The sequence below is a fragment of the Gracilinanus agilis genome, chromosome 4, assembly GCF_016433145.1.
Source record: "Gracilinanus agilis isolate LMUSP501 chromosome 4, AgileGrace, whole genome shotgun sequence".
In the NCBI taxonomy this organism is placed as follows: Eukaryota; Metazoa; Chordata; class Mammalia; order Didelphimorphia; family Didelphidae; genus Gracilinanus; species Gracilinanus agilis.
In genome coordinates this window covers 478,829,149-478,845,367 of record NC_058133.1, presented here as the reverse complement: position 1 = coordinate 478,845,367, position 16,219 = coordinate 478,829,149, and the positions used below count along the sequence as shown (strand labels likewise).

The 16,219-nt window shown below is 46.1% G+C and overlaps 1 protein-coding gene across 1 annotated transcript; it reads left to right on the top strand.

Annotated features, from left to right (window-relative positions):
* Positions 1–11,016: 11,016 nt before the first annotated feature.
* Positions 11,017–15,499, top strand: LOC123246768. Its single transcript, XM_044675561.1, is given in 6 exon segments — positions 11,017–11,299; positions 11,703–11,767; positions 12,124–12,597; positions 12,599–14,163; positions 14,165–15,162; positions 15,165–15,499. Coding segments are annotated over 6 exon segments (3,720 nt in total).
* Positions 15,500–16,219: the final 720 nt, after the last annotated feature.

Below are 16,219 nucleotides of genomic sequence, written 5' to 3'. Positions count from 1 at the left end.
AGGAAGGAATTTGGAGGACCAAGACCCACATTTCCTCCCCCTCTTCCCCTCTTTTTCCTCTACCTCCTTTGTTGGGAGCTATTAAGAGAAATTAGAATCTCAAGTAGATATTTTTATCTGAACCCCCTCAAAAGACCAATACAGACTGGCAGAGCCATGTATTGGCTTTCCTCCCTATCAGGACTACAGGACAAGACAGTTGTGGGATATCTAAGATAAAAATCTGAGATTCCTCTTTTGATTCCTTTCATAATTCTCACCTTCCTTCAAAATGCATTATAGTCTTTTTTTTTTTAAACCCTTGTACTTCGGTGTATTTTCTCATAGGTGGAAGAGTGGTAAGGGTGGGCAATGGGGGTCAAGTGACTTGCCCAGGGTCACACAGCTGGAAGTGGCTGAGGCTGGGTTTGAACCTAGGACCTCCTGTCTCTAGGCCTGACTCTCACTCCACTGAGCTACCCAGCTGCCCCCGCATTATAGTCTTATTGAAAAAGCTTTGGGCTCTCAACAATCCAGCAGGAGGGGGGCTAACTCTGTTCCCCTTTGCCCAAGAATACAGATGGCTGGTACGGCCAAGGTCGAACCCTTGGCAGGGCATTTTGCCCAGAATTAAAGTAAAATAATGAGGCTCAAAAAATTTGTTTAATGCCATCAAGGCGGAGAAATGCTGGGGCTTTCCGACCTAACAGAGATGTCCCAGGATAACACATGTAGTTGATAGTTTAGCATAGGTTTTTTATCCACGCCTGGAGGCTTCTAAGGCTTTTGTTTTGACTATAGTAAAAATCTTGCTCTCTGTAACTATGGGAAACTTTCTTGGGTTTCTGGGGGAAGGGGATCTTTAATTTCCTTTATAATAAAGTGGCTACTTCAGTATTTCTTGGAGTACTATGAGCTAACAAGTCGTGCTTCCAATCTGTTTCATTCTTTGTGTCCGATGACAACCCTAGGCCTCTCAGATTAGTCTCTGGTTATAGAGCAGGTTCTCTATACTCCTTCATCTCCTCCCTTTGTCTTTAATTCTATTTTCCCTTTCTTCCTCCTTCTCTCCCAATTATTCTTATTTTCCTTCTCCAGAAGATTGGACTAGGAAGTCCTGGTAAAGAGGGTTGGAACACAACAAGATTAGGAGAGTTCCCCTTGTTAGAGGAGGGACCATCACCCAGAAGAACCTTGAATATTCTCTTTGAGAGACTGAGAGGGAAAGCTTTGGGAGTGGACTTGACTAGAATACAGGAAAACTAGTGAGACTTGATCATATTCTTATCTCTGCTCCCTGAAGGCTATGTTACATTGGACAATATTCCCTCCATGTATCTAAATCTAAAAAATGGGATCATGGTCCATGTTACAGTTGAATGAATACTAGATGAGAAGGTGGTAAACCTGGGTGAAATTCCCAACTTTGCTAATGTCTTTCTGACCTTGGACAGACCACACTCTCTATGGGCTTCTGAAAGGTTAAATAATTTACCAATAATCCACATAACTGTTATGTGTAAGATGTAGAACTTGACCTCAGGTTTTCCTGAAGAATATTGTCATATAAAAGATGGACTCATGTTTTATGGATCACTTTGGATTACAAACCTGTTCTTAGACATTTACTGGCTGTGTGACCCTGGGTAGGTTACTTATCTTTTGTCTATCTCAGTTTCCTTATCTGAAAAATGAAGATAATAGGACCTATTCTCTCTGGGTTATTGAGAAGATAACCCATGACATTCTTACTTCTTTCTTCACAAAGAGCTGGTCAAAAGGAATGAAAGTAATTAGACTTACCTAACAAACCAGGTACTGAAATGATGAGGATGAAGAGGACAGCCAGAGGGACCATGGTTCTTGCAGGCAAGAGGAGAGGACTTTCAGGTGCACTCTCAAAGCTCAGGGTGCCTGTTCTGATGCCTCTGCAATGCATGTGGGGACCTTCTTTTTTTTTTTTTTTTTTTAATAGGCAATAAATGGCTGAGAGGGAACAGGATAAACAAACTTTCTCAAACAGTATAGGAACAAAACCTGGTTCTTTGGAAGTACTGATGATGACACAATTTTTCTGAAAGAAGGGGAAGTGAGATGAGGACAAATAAGGAAGTTGAAGACTTAAGTGATCACTGAATTTCCAGATCTGGACAATATCTAGGTCAAATCATGGGGGAATATGTGTGTGTGTGTGTGTGTGTGTGTGTGTGTGTGTGCCCTTCCCCCTACCTTTAACATTTTAATCTCCTCAAAATGAGATCTTCCTCAGAAGTGGGTCTTAAATAAAGTGGACTGAGACAGGGGTGTGCTGGTAAATGTGTAATAGCTGGATTTGTATAAAATATAGGAAGGACACATTTAAAAGTTTAATGTACCTTATTAATATTTTCTCTATATTTTCTTCAGCTTGAACAATCAAAAAATAATAAATCCCTAATTTATGGCAGTTGCTGGTTTTAGAATTCTCATATTGAAAATTTAACAATTGGCTCACACATTTGCCCAGAATTGCTAGTTTTATCAAACTACTGGCTGAGGGTGACATTCTCAATTTGAGGAGCTTAAAATAATCTGGAGGTGCTCTGTGACTATAGTGGGAGGTAGAGAAGGGTATGGGGCTGTAGATACACTAAAGGGTTTGAATCAAGAATTCATGAGTTGTAATCTTCCTTTAGTTATGTATTAGCTGTAAACTGTGCACCAGTCACTTGGTCCCTCAGTTTGCTCATCAGAAAAATGGGGATAGTAGGAATACATTATTTCCTGTCTGATATGGTTCTTATGAGGGAGAATTAAAAGAGATGATGTACACAAAATGCTTTACCAACCTTAAAAAGCTTTATGAAAACCAGCTACTACTAGTGGTGGTGCTAGCCTAACTTGTGGTCTAAATTAGAAGGTGGCATGGCATACTGCTAGTCTTGGTGAAGAACACAGGAATATCTACAAAGTTTGTAGGTACTCCTCATCATAACGGAATAACCTCAGCCCAAATGATGCTCTTTTTTGGAGTAGGTTAGAGGGAGCAGCTGGGTGTCTCAGTGCATTAAAAGCCAGGCCAGGACACTTCTTAGCTGGGTGACCCTGGGCAAGTCACTTAACCCCATTGCCTAGCCCTTACTGCTCTTCTGCATTAGAACCAATATACTTCTAAGATGTGTATTCTAAGATTCTAAGAGTCTAAGATGGAAGGTAAGAGTTAAATAAAGAAGAGATTGAATCAACTGATGTTGAGTAGAGGGAGAGAAAAGGAGTGCTGGTTAATTGGACATTTTTAAATTACTATTTTGAAAAAGATCAAGTATGTACCAGGCCTGCCTCTGCTGGTGTAGCTGCCATGCCTGGCAAATTTATCATGACATGAACTCACAGTGATATTGCGTCTTAATTCTTCCTCTGATCTCTTTAGCTTGGCTCACTCTGGGTCCTTTATTTCCTTTTAGCCTTAGTGTGGACACTTTCTGACCTCTGTTTGAGTTGGTCCTGTAGCAAACTCAGGATGTTCGAATTGACCAATGTATCCCACATCTTGATCCTTCTGGATTTCCTGATTTCCATCAAGGGCACCATCATCCTTCTAATCTTTCAGGATTTTAGTCTCAGAGACATCCTGGAATTTTCTCCCTTTGTCACTCTGAATATTTGAACAGTTACCAAGTCTATCAATTCAATGTCCATCCCAACTTTCATTTTTCTTTCAGGAAACATTGCAACCTGTCTCCCCTCCCTCTTTATATCTTCATTAACTTTCTAATTAGAACACAGTGGGGGGGCAATCAAACTTTTGTTTCTTATGTCTTTTCTTCTAAATGAAGGGGGAATAGTAACCACCAATCTCTCAGAGGGTGAAGACAAAGGACCAGACAGATGGAGATCAGATGTGATATTCACTTACTTCCTTTACCTCCCCAATGGTATGCACAAGATCAAAAACTCTTTTCTTGTTTTTCTCTCCCATAAGTTTCCTAGAGTTGAGTTCAAAATGACCTCATCAAGGTGGTGAATTCTGGGATGCAACCCATTCACCATTTCTGGAGTCTGATATTTGCTTTCTCCAGACAGATGCCAGGAACTAAGAGATCATAATTCTAATGAATGTGATGAATCATCAGAACCAAAGAAGAGAAAGGACTATTTGCTGTCTGATTTTCTCATGTTGGACTTAGGAAAGTAAAAATGGCACTTCTGTCCCAGGCAAAGCTGCCTCCTCCATTGAAAACCAAGAACTCTAAGAGATGGGAGGGAAAGGGAGAAGAAGAATCTCCAGTTTCAGTAATGGATTTGGAGTCCTATTGTTCCAGAATTCATCTTTGTTGCCAATTTAAGTGTTCCATATGTTATAATTTCTCACCATAAAAAGTGCTGTGCCATGAATGGGAAAAAAATATTTAAGAATATGTAGAATGGATCAGAATTAATTTATAAAGAGGAATTTAGCAGGTTGGGGATTAAGAAAGTCTTCATGTGGCCCTAAAAGTAAGCTTTGGATTAATTTAAAGAAGTTCATTTAAAGAAAACAAAATAGAGGTGAAAGGTGAGCTCATTCAAGGGCTGAGGGATGACCTGGTCAAAGGTATGGAGGTGGGAGATAGAATACTTTTTGGGTGGAATAGGTACAAGGTCACTTTGGCAAGACTGCATAGTACATGATGGGAAGTAATATTAAATAAAGATGGAAAGGTAGGTTGGAGTTAGATTTGGAAACCAATGGGAAGATACAATGGGGAGAACTTTAGGAATAGCACTGGGGTACTTATGTGGTGCATGAATTGGAGACAGGAAAGATTCCTCATCATGTAGTCCTGGAATGAGCTCAGCCCAAATGATGCTCCTTTAAGAAATATGTGGGAGGGGTAGCTAAGTGGTGGATAGAAATCCACTGGAGGAAGAGCCATTCACTGAGATGATCATCCTCACACACTTTGGACCCCTTCTATGTAGTGACAGACAGGCAGTTTTATTGCCTAAGGAATTTGGCAGCTCTGGACACATATTCTGGTATAGCAGTAAGGGTATAGCAGATCTGAGGTCAGATGATCTGGGTACAAATCCCAGCTCTCTACTTACTGCCTGAGTAACTGAAAAAAAAATTATTCTTTATTTCTCTGAGTCTGAATGTCTTATGTAAATGTGGGCCTGGGGGATTTGGAGAAGATCAGGGCTTCTTAACCTTTTATTGTGTCATGGACCCCTTTGGCCCAAGAGTGTTTTGAAGCCAACTGAAGAGAGCCGATTGTTAAATTTTCAGTGTGAGCATTTATATCTGAGAAATCTGGCAAATGCTCCAAATCACGGCTTGGTTTATTGTTTTGTTGATTGTCTAGATTCGAGAAAATGGTGGGAAAAGTGTTAAAAAGTCTCAGATTAAACTTAAAATGTGTTTTGTGTAAGTTTAAAAATGAATATACAATAACTCCAAGTATTATATTTAATAAGATTTATTAATAATAACTTGAATTAAAAGGAATAAAAAGACAAAGTAAAAGCCTGAGTCAAACCAGCTTTCTCAAATGCACACGCAGGTAAAGAGAGAGAGAGTGGTTGGGGGTCCATACAACTTATAAACAGTATGTAGAGAGGCTATGTGAATGAAGGAGAAAGGATTCTGGGGTGGAAGTCCAAGGGTTCAAAATTTTCTAACCCCCCACCGTGATCCTTTGGGAGACCAGTCTCCTCAAGGGATCATTGAAAACATAACCAACTTAAAAGTATAAAGATTTTTAACTAAAGGTATATACAATATTGTAGTTTCTAAAGGGAAATTATAATATGTTGGGGTAAAAGGGAAATAAAAGAGAAAAAAAACAAAAACTAATGATAAGCGCATTGACAAAAAGCCAATTGGGGGCAATCCTCTTTGGCATAAGAGTATACATTTAAAAAATGCCGTCAACCCCCCATAGTTCAATTTAGCACATCCCAAAGTTCACTCTGGATCTCCTGGTGCAATGTGTGCTTTCTGAAGGCATCTTCAGGGCACCTTTTCCAAATAGTTTACTTTCTGCATTTGGGGAGGTAGCAAGTTTCTTATCCTAAAATTACTCTCAAAAGAATTTAAACTTTGCATTATAGGATAATAATACCTTCCCCCCCTGAGGAGGATGGTGACAAACATAGGAATCACTCAGGGATGCATGGTGGAGTTATGAGGTATATGAATCAATTGTCAAAAGAAAATCAAAAACATCAAGAAAAAATCCTAATAAAAGAGAAAAAATAATTTCTAGATGAAATATAAAATATTAAAGTCTTATGTGTAAAAAAAATCTAAGTAAGGAAAAAGAAACCTGTAATAAGTCCTTGAATCAGGGCCCAATTAAAATGATTCAATGCAATTATGCACTTATCCAATCAATAGCCAGGTCTACAGAACATTTGCCATACTATGAAAGATAGAAAAAAGGACTTGATTTTATCAGAAAACTGAGAAATAGCATTCCTTGGTCTGATTTTACCTTGTCTTTCAGGGATACTGAAGCCAGGATGGCAGCCAAAGTGAGGTGCTTGAAGGAATGTAGGACGAGGAAGACCTGCCTTTGACATATGTCAAACAGGTGTAACCTTGAACTTAAACAAGTTCAAGTCCTCTTGTCTTGGCTCAAAATCTCATCAATCCCATTGGGATTGGTTCCTTCCTTCCTTCCTTCCTTCCTTCCTTCCTTCCTTCCTTCCTTCCTTCCTTCCTTCTTTCTTTCTTTCTTTCTTTCTTTCAACTGTGTGTTCTTTTGGCACTTTTCAGGTTAAGTCTGTGCTTCTGTGGTACTGTGTTTTTTTTGTGTTCTCTTCTCCTGGAATCAAATAGAATCACTAAGCAAAGTCCCATAATTTTTTTTAAAACAACCAATGGCATTATTTCTATAGTCTAAAGCAGTGATGGACAAACCTTTTAAAGAGGGGACCAAAGGAAAGGAAATGCTCATCTGTCAGTCTGTTTCTAAGGCAATCTTTTGAAGTTTCATTGTATTGTATCCTACTCATTGTAATTTGTCAGATTAGGAATAATGTTGCATGGCCATATAGAACATTTCAGGGGGCACATCTGGCCAGTGGGCCATAGTTCGCCCATCACTGGCCTAAAGCTTTTTGGGTATTCATTGACATTAGGCTTATGTACATTTTTAAACTTATCCTACTGCAAAAAAACAAACAAATAAACAAACCAAAACAACAACTTTTTAACACTGGTAACATGTGCTTTGAGTTCAAAAAAGGAGAGAAAAAATAAAACTCAAATACTGTATTGCACATTCAAGGAAAAGAATACAATAATAAAAAATATCTTTATATATATATATATTACAATCAGTGACACACTGTGTCGGCCAAGGAGAGATAGAATACAAAGATTTCTCACCCAAAATGAGATCCTTTTCCTTTTTAACTTGGCCATGAACCACTGTGTGAGGGCAAATGATTTTCACAAAGTAAAAGCTTTATAGAATAGTCATACAATAGATAATGCACATTTAAAGAAAGTAACAAAATTCCCCAAATTCACAAAAGCCCAGTTAATGACAATAGCAAACAAACCCACTATCAGATAGGATTCACGTGAGTCTCTACATATCCACTTGCTGTGTGATGTTTAAAAAACATATGAACTGGTGGATACTTGTCACAAGTTCTAAAGATGTAGTGAATCTTTCAAACTTGGCAAAGATATTTTTAACAAAGTCTATTACTACGATCATTCCAAAATTTGGCAGAAGAACCTAAGAAAAACATAAACCTCTGTACTGCTGATGAAAACCTTTTGGAGTCTAAAACATCACAAAGAATCTAGATTTTTTTTGTGAAAGGGTAGAATTAAGCTGAAGAGTTAAAAAAATCATCCAGAAGCTACTTAAGCTTCATGCTTTATATAAAACTTTTGTGGTAGGAACTTCTGTTTTGTTCTCTACCTTTAATTCAACATTCATATATTCATATATATATATTTTAGATATCTAAAAATCATTCTGGAAGATTTCTTAAAATCATTTGAGATATTTAGGTCATTAAATTCTCCAAAGGTTGTATATAGGTTGTAACCAGTTTTGATGGAGTCCATCTATCATCTATGTGATAATTGACAGAGGCAAAATGAAAGAAAAGGATATATATCCAATATGTGACCTCAATGGATCAGGTGACAAACCCAGCATACATAAGGAGTGATGGTTTTGCCATTGAAAAGGTTTGTGCAAGGTGTTTATGGGCTTTCAAAATATGTTCTTCAGTACAGTCATAGGGGAAAGGTACAAATCAAAATAAAGTAACAGAATATATCTAGTAGCCAAAACAGAGTAGCTTTAAATGATTCAGTGTAACAGAAAGACATTGATTAGATTAATATATGAAATTAAAAAAAAATTTAACCTTAAAGCAAATAATCAACAAAATACAACAAACATGACAGGATACAGGCAGCGAATTCAAAAGTCCTTTCCTCCAATTCCAATAGACTTCTTCACTATTGTGGAGGGAAAAAACTCTCAAAAAATTAACATTAATAAACTTCCAGATCTCTTTAAGTTTTTTTCCCCTCCCCAGTATATATCATCCATTTGCATTCCTTTGGTCACATCTCTGGAGTTCCTCATAAATGCACTGTGCAGAATCTCCATTCTGCATGTGTAATGGATGGCCAAACTGACCCTTGCCCAAACCTACAGGCCTGTGTGTGTATGTTAGATAAGATCCCTTGACCACAACCCACCCAACGGGCCCCTGTGCGAGCCGATAGACCATGCCCTTTGAGTGATAAACACCTTCCTCTAAGTTTGCTGTGAATTATATAAAGAGTGCTGTGAATTTACTCAGGGGGGAGACCACTCCTTTCGGTCTCTTCCCCCACGGGTGTACGTGTGTAGCTTAATAAAGCTTTGCTCTCTGTGCACCTTGCATCGTCTGTCTTGTTTCCTTGGGCTCACCCCAAAACGGACCCTAACATATGGGGGCTCGTCCACTTGGGAATACGCCCTAGGAACAGCAGACGGAGAGTGGAAGCCACCCTGAGTGAGCCTGGGAACTCGATTGGCTGAAAACTGGTATCTGGAGGTGAGGATTACCTGTGTGACTGGATGTGTGTCTGCTGAGTGACTGGGTGCCTTGATGGCAAGGAAAAACAGCCCATGCTGTGCATATGGGGAGCAGGGCGTCCGCCTGGCCGGGGATTATACAGCCCGCCTATGCCTAAGCACCATGGTCCACCTCTGGCAAGAGGTGAATACCTAACCCGAGAGGGGGTGGTTGACGCTGGCTGTTTTCCTTGACCTGTTTCTGAGTCCAGACCCGAAATTATCACATCTCTGTTTCTCTGAGAGGATAATGGCTGAGAAATCAGGGAAGTGAGTGCCTATACCTTTTCCCTACCCCTCCTCTCCCTCCCCTCCTCCCCTTTCCCCCTTCCTGCTCAGGTTCGGTTCTGGCCAAATTTAGCTGTGTCACGGGTTCGTGAGTCGCGAGTTTCTTCCTTTGCTCCCTAGCCGAAGGGTCTTGGGGATACAAAGGTTCGAGTCCTTTAGGTTTGCCCCACCTGCCAACCGGGAGTGCACAAGGAGTTTTTCTGCGGGTGGAAGCCTCGTGAGACTACAGGTTCCAGTCCTGTGGTGTGCAGATTTGAGTCCTGCGGGCGGAAAAGCGCTGAAACCCCCGAAGTAGAAAGAGGCTCGAGTCCTTTGGAGAAATTGTGGGTTTGTAAGATTAGACACCGAGGGCTGACTGAGGGACGCCTTACTCAGTCCTGGGTGGATGAGGGACCTCTGGCCTGGCTGGCCCTGGCCTTTTGGGGCTCCCTGTTCCCTTCGGAAGGCTCAACCGGAGGTTGCTCCCCACAGATTTTTTTTTGACACTACGCGGTCTCTTCTTCTTGATCCTTCTTTCCTCTGTCATTCTTCTCTCTATCTTCTTGGCCACCCTACCACAAGAGAAATGGGCAACTCTCCTAGCTACCCTATCAACCTGGTTCTCCAACACTTTGGGGATTTTAAGTCCCGCGCAGCGGACCTAGGGCTGGAAGTCCGCAAAGGGAAACTCCAAGCCCTTTGTAACACAGAATGGCCCACCTTTGGGGTAGGATGGCCTTATGGGGGAACCTGGGATCGTGCGGTCATCTTAGCAGTCTGCACGGCGGTTTTGGCCCCTAGAACCGAGGGGCACCCAGACCAGATTCCCTACATTTTTACCTGGCAGTCCCTGGCTCAGGACCCTCCCCCATGGCTCAAGCCGTATACCCACTGGGCACGAGTCCTCGCCCTTGCCCTAGACAAAGCAGCCTGTGACGCATCTGAAAGCAAGGGACAGCCCAACCCCTCAGCACCGCCAGTCCTCCTAGCCCCGGAGGAATCTCTGCTGGACCTCCCCTTACCTCCCCCTTACAACCTCCCAGCTTCCATATACCCTCCCCTACTGGGGGAAGCCCAGGCAGCTCCCCCGGCTGCCCAGGCAGTTCCCCCTGTTTTACCTTCACCTCCCCCGGCCCATCGGACAAGGGGCCGCAGCCCTCTTGCTCCCGAAGTAGGCCAGTTCCCTTCCTCCACAGTGGCCCTCCCTGTCCGGACCGTGGGACCCATGGTCCCCGGTGGGCCAATGGTTCATCAATACTGGCCGTTCACCTCCTCTGATTTATACAATTGGAAACACCAAAACCCCCCTTTTTCTGAGCAACCACAGAAGCTCATTGACCTTCTGGAATCCATTTTTCTCACTCATACTCTCACTTGGGAGGACTGTCAGCAGCTCCTCCGCACACTCTTCACTAGTGAAGAGCGTGACCGCATTCTCGCAGAAGGGCGGAAAATGATTCTAGGTCACCACGGCCGCCCCACGGCTGATCCCGCTCGCTTGGAAGCTGCGTTTCCCACGGATCGCCCGGATTGGGACTTCTCGACAGAGAAAGGTAGGGAGCGTCTCCAGTCCTATCGCCAGACTCTCCTAGCAGGCAGCAGCTCGGAAGCCCACTAATTTGACCAAAATTGGGGCAGTTAGGCAGGGCCCTGAGGAAACTCCCGCAGCCTTTCTAGAAGGCTACAGAAGGCCTTCCGAATTTATTCCCCCATGGACCCGGCAGCCCCTGCCAGCCAGACGGCAGTCCTATTAGCATTTGTCAATCAAGCGGCACCAGACATCCGTAAAAAGCTGCAAAGGATGGATGCATTCACGGCACAGTCCCTAGAGGAACTTCTGAAGGTAGCAGAGAAGGTCTATAACACCAGGGAGACCCCTGAGGAAAGGGCGGAGCGCTTGAGACAGGAGGACCTTATCAGGCAGGATCAGAGACAGAAAGAGGCTGAGGAACAGGATGTCAGGATGCGGTCAGAACATCGCTCAGGAAGAAAAGGCCCAAAGACAGATGCTTAAAGCTCAACAAGAGACCACTCGTATTCTAGCTGCGGCCCTACGTTGGCAGCCAGGGCAATCGGAGCCAGATCCCCAACCCAGGGGCACTTGTTTTGACTGCGGGCGCCCGGGCCATTGGCAGAGGGATTGCCCCCACAGGGCGCCCTCTCGTGGACCCAGGAGGAGATTTCCTCCCCACTCCCACTGGCTAGCCGCCTGGGACGACAGACCCTAACCTTTGCCGAAAGGGATTGAGGGGGACGGGTCTCAGCCCCCTCCCTGAGGCCTGGGTAACAGCTCGCATTGAGGGGACTCCCATTCCCCTGCTGGTGGACACGGGGGCAGAACACTCAGTCCTCCAACATCCCCTGGGCGAGACTTCCTCCAAATTTTCTGTGGTCCAGGGAGTGTCGGTTCTCACAAATACCCCTGGACCACTAAACGAACTGTGAATGTGGGGACTATTAAGATTAAAAATAATAAAGACTGATATAAATATATAAATTAGTGTTTTAATTAAAGCCATGCTGATAGATAAAGTCATTAGACCACGCGCTTGTAAGAATTCAAAACTGCTGCCCCAGCCATTATTGTTACCTCCCGTCTCTTCCTGAGTCTGCTGGCCAAGAGGGCCACTCCCTCCTAACCCAGGAGACTTAAACTGACCTCTGCGTGGGGACACAGGCGTCCCCACGCCCAAAGAACCGGAACCAGAAACCCATTGGACCACGGGAAATGTAGTTTGATAATTTCCACGTGTCCATAGAAAATACATATATATACTTAAAGATGGCATCTCCCAAATTTCATTCTTACCGGACCCACGCAGTCTCCCACTCCTTCTTAGTCATTCCTGATAGCCCTGCCCCTCTCCTGGGTAGAGATCTTGTGCATAAATTAGGCGCTTACATACAGTTTCACCAAGACTCAGTGGCTGTAACTGATGCTGAAGGGATTCCTCTCACTGTGCTCACAGTGAGCCTTCAGGATGAGCACCGATTGTTCTCCAACCCCATTCCCGCAGACATTCCACCCCATGTTAAGCCTTGGGTGGCGGCTCATCCGGGGGTGTGGGCCGAGCTTTCAGGGGTTGGCTTGGCAATCCGCCAAGCCCCGGTCGTGATCCCCCTCAAGTCCGGGGCCACACCCATCTGGGTCAGACAATACCCAATGCCCCTAGAGGCCAGGAGAGGGATCCAACCCCATATTGACCGCCTTCTGAAGGCCGGAATCCTGGTCCCATGCAAATCACCTTGGAACACTCCCCTCTTACCGGTAAAGAAACCTGGGTCGAATGACTAATCTGCCGGTCCAAGACCTGAGGGAGGTGAACAAAAGGATCGAGGACATCCATCCCACAGTCCCCAATCCTTACACGCTGCTTAGCAATCTCCATCCTTCCCTTATATGGTACACCACTTTGGACTTGAAGGACGCTTTCTTTATCCTCCCGCTTGCACCCATTAGCCAACCCATCTTTGCCTTTGAGTGGCACACCCCTGGGTCCCCGACTGTCTCCCAACTAACCTGGACTAGACTCCCCCAGGGACTGAAACTCAGCCCGAGCCTCTTCAGTGATGCTCTGGCTCGGGATCTGGAGGAGTTCCGCACTGCACGTCCTGAAGTGACCCTCCTGCAGTACGTTGAGGACCTCCTCATTGCCTTCCCCTCCGAAGATTCCTGTAAAGATGCTACTCGAGCACTTCTGACCTGCCTTCAGGAATCGGGGTATCGTGTCAGTGCGAAGAAAGCGCGCATTGCCCGCATGGAGGTAATATTTCTAGGCTATCGCTTGAAAGACGGTTCTTGATGGCTTACTGAGGCCATGACCCAGACCGTCTTGACAATCCCTACCCCATTATCACCTAGGCAGGTCCGAGAGTTTCTCGGGACGGTGGGTTACTGCTGGTTGTGGATCCCTAATTTCGCTAAAATCACGAAGCCCCTCTATTTAGGGGCTAGGGAGTCCAAGGCCTGGTCATGGACAACGGACATGGACTTGGCCTTTCAGGAACTGCGCACCTCCTTGCTGAGAGCCCTGACCTTGGCCCTGCCCGATCCTGAAAAGGCATTTTTGCTTTTCGTGGATGAAAAACATGGAGTAGCAAAGGGAGTCCTCACCCAAAAGTTGGGACCCTGGGACAGGCCAGTGGCATATTTGTCCAAAAGGATGGACCCTGCGGCAGCGGGGTGGCCAGCACGCCTCCGCATTATTGCCACTGTAGCTCTCTTAGTCAAGGATGCAGACAAGCTCACCCATGGCCAAGCACTGACCATTGCCATCTCTCACGCCATTGAGAGTGTCCTTTGGCAACCACCAGTCAGATGGCTCTCACACTCTAGGCTGACACACTATCAGTCCCTGCTCCTCAATGAACCGCGGCTCACTTTTAAGGTGATCTCAGCCCTCAATCCTGCCACCCTGCTCCCTATAGGGGACCCAACAGCATCCCCCTCTTGTCAGGACATTTTAGCAGAAGCTACCTCAGCAAGACCTGACCTCAAGGACACCCCAGTCCCAAACCCGGACCTCATCTACTTCACTGATGGTAGCAGTTTCATCACCCCCTCAGGGGCCAGAGCAGCAGGGGCAGCAGTAGTTGACCAGTCAGGTTCCATTGTTTGGGCAGCCCAACTTCCTGAAGGAACTTCAGCCCAGCAGGCTGAATTGATTGCTCTGGAAGCAGCCCTTAGGACGGCGAAAGGGAAGCGGGTGAATATCTACACAGACAGCCACTACGCATTTGCCTCCCTGCATGTTCATGCTCCCATCTACCGTGAGCGGGGATACATAACCTCCATAGGGAAGCCAATTGCCCACCTAGAACATATTCAGGGGCTCCTGGATGCAGTCTGGGCCCCACCTGGTGGCTGTTATCCACACACCAGGCCATCAGAAGGGCAATTCCCACCCAGCACTGGGGAATAGGTGGGCGGATGAAGCGGCTCGGGAAGTAGCAACTCACGGGCCTGGCCCACGGGTGCTTACCCTTGCATCCCCTCCCCAAGACCTCCTGCTCCCGGCCCCTCCCTCAGAGCCACCCCAATACTTGGAAGAAGACCGAGTATGGGTCACTAAACAGGAAGGCGAGCCCTTAGCCGGCTACGAGGCGGTTTTCCAAGACCGCCGGGGCAACATACTCCTGCCCCATGTGGCAGGCTATCTGCTGGCTACTCACCTCCACCATCTTACCCACCTCGGTGCTGACAAACTTCAGGAGATTCTAAGGAAGGGGAGGATTCGATTCCGGGGCATGACCTCCTTTCTTGAGGAACTCACCTGCAAATGCACTACCTGCCAAGCAGTGCGGCCAGCCAACCCCACCCCCGCTCCGGGGGCCTGGTTGAGGGGAACCAGACCCTGTGAACACTGGGAACTCGACTTCACTGAGGTAAAGCCGGGTAAATTTGGGTTCCGGTACCTTCTGGTTATGGTAGACACATTCACGGGATAGCCAGAAGCCTTTCCTACCAAGGCTGAAACAGCACAGGTAGTAGCCAAACATCTCCTAGAAGACATCATCCCTAGCTATGGCCTCCCCACCTCCTTGGGGTTGGATAATGGACCAGCCTTCATTAGCCACACTGTCTGGCTGCTGGTAAAGGGCCTAGGGGTAACTTGGAAGCACCATTGCGAGTACAGACCTCAGAGCTCAGGGCAGGTAGAGAGGATGAATCGGACCCTAAAAGAGTTTCTTACTAAACTCACCCTGGAGACTGGCAAGGACTGGGTGACCCTCCTTCCCCTCGCTCTTTTTAAAGCCCGAAATACCCCGGGCCAGCTATCCCTTACCCACTATGAGATCCTTTATGGCTCCTTACCCCCAATTCTATCATCCTTTCCTTCCACCGAAAAAACACCCCCCCCCCCCATCTGCGAGATTTTGTTCTTTCTCTTTCCCAGGTGCATGCTGAATTGTGGCCACGTCTTCAAGCCTGGTTTCAACCACCACCCCACGAGCCTCACCAATTCAAGCCGGGTGACTGGGTCTGGGCTAAGAGACACCGGAAGGAAACCTTGCAACCCAGGTGGAAAGGGCCATACGTCATCCTGCTGACCACTCCATCCGCAATAAAGGTGGATGGCATTGGCCCCTGGATCCATCATTCTCACGTCAGGCCAGCCACAGCTCCAAACCCAGGGTGGGAGGTTAAGGCCCCTCCGAACAACCCCTTGAAGCTGACATTGAGCAAACCCTAATGGCTAACCCCTCCCAGCCCCTTTCCCCCATCCTTTTGGCAATGGTGGTACTGAACAGCGGTCTGTGCGCTGGGACTCCCTTTTTGTGGTGTGCGAGAGGTAACACTCTTGTACTCATCCGTGGCTCTTCAACTTGTCCCCCACCCACGACGACCCTGAGCACATCGAGGACGCCCACTCCAGCCGACCATGTCACAGAACCAGTAACCAGCACCAGTGATGGCGCCATCCTAGCCACCATGACTGCCGCCAACACCACCGTGACCCCTGAGGTTCCTTCCCCAACCGATGCCCCTTCACTGCCCCGGATTCCGCAAAGTTTACCCGCACCACTTGCCGGCAGCCCGAACCAGCCGTGGAAATGGATATTAACCAGTGGACAGTCTATACAACCCGTGAAAGAGACGAGCTCCGCAGGGTCTCCCTCCTTTATCGTGTATCCCTGCGCCTTGGCCGATACCTCCCCTGCCGCTGTGACACGGCCCAACGCGCCAGTGCAGACTGCTATACTCGAACAGGGACTGACTATGACCCCAGGACACGGCCCGGCTTCGAACCCCGGGAAGCTGTACTGCAACTCACCTGGCCAGTACTACTGTTCCTCCTGGGGTGGTGAAACCCTGGCCACTGACTGGCGGACACAGGAACCCGACTGATATTTGCAAATGAAAAGACATAGCGATGGCCAGAACCTCAACCTCACGGTACTACGGCCCGAAG